Genomic DNA, 8389 nt, shown 5'->3' on the forward strand with positions numbered 1-8389 from the left:
CAAACATGACATGTAGCGATGGGATAGTGCTGGATTTTTCCTGTCATGCCTCTCAACAACTGGTTACTCTAACTTGGTTACATGTATTCTCAGAGTTTACAAGAAATTAGTGCAAAACAAAAATGCATTCATACTATATACTTATATTCACAAAATCAGACACATATGCATAATAAAAACCTGAATGTTACAAGTCAGTAATTAAGCTGAGTATTTAAAACTCATTATTTTGTTTTAAGGTAGTGCAGCATGTTCTTTGTTTCATGTACATGTATTTTTTATTATTTGTGCATTAATTAAACAACTAATTAGGGCTGAAACATTAATTGGATTAATCATGATTAATCGTTTATTGAAATAATGGTAAACTAATTTACTAATCGATTGATCGTCAACTGGAGTAGAAATCCTCTAAAACATGATGTGTAGAAACCCACTAAGAGTAGTAATTATGCCAAGATTAGAAAAAATATATAGAAACATAGTGAATTCCGGTATTGAATGCAAAATGTTAATATATATATTTTTTTTTTTTTATATATATATATATATATATATATATTTACATTCTGACAAAAACTTTTTTTTTAATCTTGAATTTCAAGATAAAAATATATTTTTTATCAGTCATTATGCTCTATCCAGAACTGAAGTGGAAAAGTTTTATTTTTAGTTTAATTTCGGAAAAGGTCTTCTTTGAGGAACCCTTGGCTATCCGATTATCAATCGATTAATCAAAAAAAAAAAAAATAATCAGCAGATTTATCAATTTGCTAAATAATTGTTAGTTGCTGCTCTAATGCTAAGGCTTTCTAGCATTTGAAAATGATGATACTTTTTTCCAAAATAATCAATCGCCAATTTTTTTTAAGGTAGTATGGAAGCCCGTTTCCTCTTCATGAAAGTAAAAAAATGCCAAATATAAAGACTTAATTATTCAAATTTATTTTTCAGACATAAAAGTAGCTATATAACAAAGACAGTATATGTCCATATAACATAAATTAAAACAATCTGAAAAAGGGTGTATTGGCAGGAGCAAGAAACTTATAATGCCCACCCTCCAAAGCCAATTAACATTGGGCTAGAAAGCAAAAGAAAAAAAATATAATAATGATTATGACTTTCAAAGTCATAATTATGACTTTAGAAATCGAAATTATGACTTTGTATCTCATAATTACGACTTACCATCTGGATTTTTTTTTTTTCATTTGGCGGAAACGGGCTTCCATACAGACCTTAAAATCAGGGGGAAAACATCGCAGCCATGTTTGCGCTGTTTGAGCTTTACATTGAAGGTCTGATTCCGGAAACGATCCCATTTATCAAAGTAGGTAACTTTTCTTTCTAGCGATTCGTTTACGGCTGAAGTTATGGTCCTTCTCCGGCTCTTTGAGGACGTCTCCGCGGCCGGACGCGGCGCTCTGCGGGCCCCGCGGTCACCTCTGCTCCTGTGCGCACAGTAGATCCTCTGAGCGCATGCAGCCTGCAGGGCGCACAGTGTGAAGGTTAAACAGGGCGGCTCACCGCGCCTCAGTATTGTCTGCACTGAGGAGGACCCTCGCTTCTCTACCAAAGAGAAAGGGGGGAAAGAAGGGGGAAATTTGCAGGTATTCTTTTTAGGATGGAGCGGAATGGGAATATCTGTGAGGATGACTCTGTATGTGCTGAAGAGGAGGAAGAAGTGGATCCAAGAATTCAGGTGAGAGATGCATAGAAAAGGATGAAATAATCCTATGAAGGCTGACCTTGTGTGGAATTTTTCTTATTATCTTTATTAGTGTGGTAATTACTATTTATTATCTATGTAAAACACTTTTTGAATACTTTAGATGTACTCACACTGAAGACATAATGTGAGTCCCTGTTAATGCTTTCTTGGCACATGCAGAGACACACAGTTAGTAATTTGACTAAAAAGAAGTCACACAGTAGAGCCTCAGTCTGATTCCTCTGTCTGCCTGTCTTTGTTCTCCCATGTTTGCTGTAAACAGGGAGAGCTGGAGAAGCTGAACCAGTCCACAGATGACATTAACCGCTTGGAGAGTGAGCTGGAGGTAAGAGCGAATAAAAGAAGAAGCTTTGAGATCTCTGTCATTACTGGATCCATCCTGCTGGGGTAAACACTCTCAGCCCACAGAGCTTTCCAAAATCAACATTTAGAAATCCTGGAAACTTTTTCATTTAAACAGAGAGGTTTCTGTTTCTGTTTAGGATTTTTCCTTTTTTTCCCATGAGCAGCTTGCATAAAGTGTTGAAACCTCAGGACCACAAACACCAGGGCATCTTATTCTGTGTAAAACTTTGGATTTCTGCAGATTCTCTACTAGATTCAGATCTGAACTTTGACTGGGCCTTTCTGTATGAATTTAATTCAGTTCAAAATCAGTGGATTGTATCGACTCATTGACTCCAAGGCAATCCCTAACACCAAGCATGCTTGTAGCGACAGTGGAGAGAAAAAGCTCCCTTTTAACAGGAAGAAACCTCCTTCCAACAGATGATATGATTTGAAATATTTCATTGTAGTTCTATTTCTATGTGCTCTTTTTTGTTTTTCTTGCTCAAAAGAAACATCTCCTCAGCATAAGGCTGCCACCTCCATGTTCCAACATTGTAATGATATGTTCAGGGTAATGTTTGAAAGACGGTTGGACTCCTGATTGATTTAAGCCTATCAAAATAAAGGGTCTACACCTGATATATTTTACTTCCGCCCCCCACAATGGTCAACATAGTGTTTGAAACATTCTTTTTTTTTGGACTACCACTCCCTCTTCCCCAAAGGCGTAAAAATATACAGTATATATTTTTTTCATCCCTATTTTATTGTATCCCGAACTAAGAGCCTATTAAAACATTGAGATATTGCTGCTGTATAAGCTTAAAAACAAAAACAAATAACTGCTTGAACATCAACTATACCCTGCTACCAGTCAATGCTTTCTACACAGTGGTGAAAATGATGAAAACAAGGAATGATCCCTTCCAGATTTGGAATAATACGGGATGGATATAAACTACGGTGTGTTGTTCGTTTATAGAAAATCACATCATGTCAAAAGAGGCATAAAAACTGTTGCAAGACGCCTTGTTTAGCAGCAGGATGTGGGTTCAGAAGTGGCTAGTGGGTAATCTATCAGAAAGATGGAAAACTCTGGAACATGGCGGTTTCTTTCTGGAGAAAAACTTGGAACAGCAACTTAAAGCGTTTTTATAGGAGCTGAGATCCCATTGCCCCGGCCATTGTCCTGCTGCTCCCTTCCCCTGAGCGTTAAGGCAAGAATGAAGCACTTTTTAATGAGAAGGAAAGCTGTAAAGTCCATGCTGGAAAGATTGATAGTTAGTAGAAAGGATTTTTTTATTGCTCTGGCCTTTATTCAGGTATGCTTGTTGGGTTAGGGTTTAAAAAAAAACCTAAATATTTTAGAGCGAGACCAAAGTTTCTCCTATCCTAAAAGTGGGCCTCTTCTGTTTTTCATTAGAGCCACATTCATCCAAACTCTACCAGCCGAGAATAAAAACACCACACTGGGGTGGGATTTACTTTCCCCCTTTTTTTATTTTCTTTGCTTCATGATGTTTAAGAAAAAATGTCATGCTTGAAGAATCACAGGCTTCTGGATGACTAAAATAAAATCCCAATTTTGACATTAGCTGGCAAAAAAACAAGCAATGTCCCGAGGCTTAGCGCTCTTACTGAGCAGGCATGTCGGAAATGCTGCGGCTGGGCTGTTTTCAGGCCAGGAAATGATTAAGGAAGATGTTCTGTAGATTTAGAGGATTTGGGGGAAAAAAATCAGGCAGTGAAGTTAAACCTTTGCTTACAGTGTGTGACTCTGCAGGCGTGGTTCTGCAGCTCTCTGTGTGTGTTTTACAGGCAGGACCACAAACACTAAAATATCTGAACCCCAGATAAAAATATGTAAAATTCTTTCATCTATTTAGTACACAAGAAAAATAAACAAATAAAACAAGCTAACCTTTAATTTAAGTGTTTATCTTAGAGCGGAATATTAAAGGTTTGGGTTACTTTAACATTTCAGCCTGTGATCATAAAAATAACAAAAAATATTTTTTCACTTAGACAACTTTTATTGTCATTTTGTATACACAGGGTGCACACAGAATGAAATTTCGCTTTGCACAGCTTTCAGACAGTAAATGAGCTGCAGCTTAGCAGTGAAATTAACATTTCCATTCCAGAAAGAGAAGCTGTGATCAAATGTAAACAGTGTGGGAGAAAAAAAACATGGTGCAAAAAGCATTGATATAAAAGTTTAGAGCATTTCAAGTCAAATATATACTGTATGATGCAAATATGAAGTACTTTGGTTTAGGGTATCAGTGTGATGCAGAATCTGTGACTTGATTTAGAAGTTAATTACTTCGCTTCTAATTAATTTATACACATAAAGTCAGTTAATTATATTCACTTAAATTGAACTATTTATATCCTCATCCTAAATGTTTAATATTTTATTTTAATAGGAAATTTAATTAATTCATTCTGAATTTAAGAATTTAAATATACATCTAATGTTTGAATGATGAATTTGATAAATAAATATGACATCCATCTATTTCATGTAATCTAACAAAGCTCTCAGGAGCTGAAAGACTGAGTCTGAAGCATCATACCTCCTCCCCTATGCTTCATAGGGAAATCATATTAATATGTCAAATCATTCTGGCTTAAACATGTATATAAATTTATTCTTTAACAGACTATATTGTCCCAAAATTTAGAAAATTTATAAAAAAAAAAATCCTGTCTTAAAATCTGTGTTTTTTTTCTCATAATCTTATGCAGGCCAGTTAGTTATACGTCAGCTTGTACACCTAAATTCAGTCAATCATATATCAACGGTCATCTGTCAATCAACTTTTTCCGGTCATAGCATCTTGATTCATATGTTGCAGCTAATATACGCAACGGTTGGAATAAGAAATAAGAATAATTTCCTTTCCCATTGAGTTCCGTCCCAGTGTTCACTGGGATGGACGTCTGTGTCTTCAGCAGGCTTAGAGCTAACAGAACTGGCAGTGTTGCGAGGCAAGGGCTCAAACATGTACGGCTGTAAGCCTTCTACACCAAACCAGGCTTCTACCGCCCTGGCGTCCTCTTCCACAAAATCTTAGTCCCCGCTTTCCTCTTCTAAATAAAAAATGTATGACAGAGGAGACTCATCCACGACCTCCGACAAAAAACTTTTCTCCTCTTGCATGTTTCCTCTGTCCATAGCGTTCCTTGAAAGTGTTGTTTCTAAGTCACCAATTTAGTGCTACTTGGTCCCAATGGAATTTCCCATTGGTAACCTACTAGCACTATGTTGCTAACCAAACTTGCTTGCGAACTTTCCTCCACAACAAGCCCACCCTCTTGATAAACGACCAATCACATTCACTTTATTCACTCGTTTAAAGTCGGGAGAATTCGGAAATGAAACTGTTGGAACGGCCGTTCCCTACGACTTTAACGATGAGGTTAATATATTTAAACATTCTTGCGAAAAGTGCCTCCTAACCTGAACAAAGCTTCAGTTTAAGTCCCTGTTAAATCTAGAAAACTTTAAATGCTGAATTTGTGATGTTAGGAAAGGGAATGCTCCATCCTAGAAGGCTCCCTCCACATTAGGTTAGTGTTTTGAAAGAATCTTACAATTTATATTCAGACTAAGAAAGTAAAGATCATCTTTGCTGTATTTTTTGCTGTAATTGTGTTCATGCTTTTCTCATAAACATTTGCCTAAGAAAAAAATACTAATTTAATCAGAATATTGTTTTGTCTTTTCCATCAACTGTAACAGATAATGAATAAATTAAACCAATTTTATTTATAGGAATAGTCCTGGGTACCAATAATTCTGTTATCGTGTTCTTGTTAAATGAGGGTTTTTCGCCATGTTGTTTTCTGAATAAATGTACTCAAATTAAAGGCTGGATTTATCTTAATTTTTAGAGTTAAGTTAAGTAGAGTTAAAGTTAGATTTAATTCCATCCAATATTGAGATAACTGCTTTTTAAACTCCAGCGGGGCGGGGCGGGGCTGTAAATGTCAGGGGCGCTGTATACACAGCAGCATTGTAGGATTTAGCTCCTGGATTCAAAGCTGCGTCATTATCTCAGTATAGGAAGAGTTTGTCAGGAAGTGTTGTGATGTCACAGGAAACTCGCTTCCTGCGGCACCCTCTCCGTTTTCCTTCGTTAACCTCTCATTTGCTGCTCGGTCAGCTTAATGAACAGGATGCAGGTGCTGCCTTTTTATACCCGGCTTCTCCAGGTCACCATCAGAGCGTACATGACACATGCACAAACTTACATGCAAACAAGCAAGTGGCAAATGACCCAATGTTTGCATCATAGAGCAAATCTTAGTTTGTTGAGGTTCTCAGTAATTTTTAACCTATAAACAGGGCTCAGTAGTTGGGGAAGCTTCAGTTTATACAATTCTTCACACCCATTGCTGAAAGGCCATGAATGGAAACTGCATGGGCGTTTCTGCAGAACATACTGTAGGAAAGAAGGAACACTTACACCACTCTGCATTACTGTTGGCAAGACCAGTTTTGCAGCCCCACACTGTCACAGAGCCTGGCTTTTAATCCTACCCTTACTTACACACTGGATGTTGTTTTAGTTTTGGTTTAGGGTGAGCAACCTAAAAAAAGAGTCTGGGAGGCTGATTCCAGATTCCTGCAGGCTTGGCGAGGTTTACATCTCCTACCCACAAAATTATACACAAGGCTTCCTTTTTGAACAAAGTTTTAAGTTATGATGCTTATTCCTGTCTTTTTTTTTCCTCATACAGGGATTGACTGATTCAGGGGCTCCCATGTTCTGTAACTGGATCATATCTAGAAGCCTAACTTGATAAGTAAATTGAGAAAACCGTTTGCCTGAAAACATAGAAAATCCAATTAAGTACATTTATTGAAATATTTTTTTTCCATTTTCCCCCCCAAAAATTTAGTGGGCGTGGCTTATAGTGAGTATAGTTTGGAAAGTACAATTTATATCAATTGCACTTTATAGTACTTAGCCTCTTTGACATCAGTGGAGTTTTAACCGTCGGTTTTTACTTATTTAATGGATGATGTTATAATTTAAGCAGTACTATAGGAATGATTTGATTAATTAACCATGCTAATGTTAAGTTTAAATACATTCCTCTTAAATCTAACAGAAGCCTCACTCATGGTGTTGCAGCATTAGCCACAACCACTGTCAACTAGTCAGCCAATGAGGTCTTATGTCAAAATCTGTCAAAGTGCTTCCTCCTTAATGATAAATTGTTCCTCAGGAATTTATTTATATGCTTAATTATGGGGAGTGTTGGCCTATTGGTTAGATAGGGCGACCAGATATGGGTTTCTGAAAAGGAGGACATCTTTTTTTGGGGGGGGGGGTCTTGTTGGGTGGGGACACTCGCTTAAACATCTATTTAATGAATGCTTTCCTATTTTTGAGAAAACCAGACCACAACACACTGATATCTGTATTTATAGATGTTAGAGAGATACCTTTTATTGCATTACAAATATAGGGCCCAAAAACATCATCCATCCATCCATTATCTGACACGCTTGTCCCAATTGGGGTCACGAGGGACGCTGGTGACTATATCCAGCTGTCTACAGGCGAGAGGTGGGGTCCACCCTGGACAGGTAGCCAGTCCATCGCAGGGTAACACAGAGACAAACAGGACACTAGATTCACCCCTAAACATCAATGCTTGAAAAAAAAAAACAATTAATAAGAGCCGATTCCATTGCCAAAATTGATTTATCATGCATCCCTGGAAGTACAATTTCAATTCCATCCAGAAAAAAATAGATATGCTGCATTTTAAATATAGAGTAGCATATTTTCTTCTTGTAAACTTTCTGGTAAACTTGGAGATATATTTTATTGCACATTGCATATCCCAGTAAATCTGTTTCCCCCTTAAATCTGAAGCTCTCCCTACTTCTCTCTCTGCTCTGTTTAAAAAGATTTATGAACCTCTTTACTGATATAATGATGCCAGAAATAACATTTCAAGCTACGTAGAAGCTCTGAAGTCTGATTCTGTCTGCACAATAAGAAAACATGTAAATTTTAACCTGTAACTGGGAGTCATGGTCCTCTGAGAAGCCAAGCTTTTTTAACTATAAAGAAGAACAAACTATGTTTTATCAAGCTTCTTACATTATAATACTAAGTTGTTTAAACTTTCAATCTGTTGCCATTTTTAGTTTAAAAAGCTCTTTATGTCTAACAAACAGATTTTTTGGTGGCATCTCCAATTTTTTTAATCAATCTGTCTCCTAACTTTTACTTAAACATCAAAGTAGCTGCTGGTTAATATTCACTGGGTGCTGCTGTGTGTCTCTTCTCCAACCAC

General features: G+C 36.9%; 1 protein-coding gene across 1 annotated transcript in view; it reads left to right on the forward strand.

The window, feature by feature from the left end:
* The first annotated feature begins 1304 nt into the window (after positions 1–1304).
* The window catches only part of LOC107096330 (SH3 domain-binding protein 5-like), a 23353-nt gene continuing 16268 nt past the window's right edge, over positions 1305–8389 (forward strand). The window contains exons 1-2 of the mRNA XM_015392939.1: positions 1305–1705; positions 1998–2060. Coding sequence (XP_015248425.1) covers positions 1628–1705; positions 1998–2060 — 141 coding nt within the window. The 5' untranslated portion in view covers positions 1305–1627. The remainder of the gene's footprint in view (positions 1706–1997; positions 2061–8389) is intronic.

The sequence above is a fragment of the Cyprinodon variegatus genome, unplaced genomic scaffold (genome assembly GCF_000732505.1).
Source record: "Cyprinodon variegatus isolate N-32 unplaced genomic scaffold, C_variegatus-1.0 Scaffold615, whole genome shotgun sequence".
In the NCBI taxonomy this organism is placed as follows: Eukaryota; Metazoa; Chordata; class Actinopteri; order Cyprinodontiformes; family Cyprinodontidae; genus Cyprinodon; species Cyprinodon variegatus.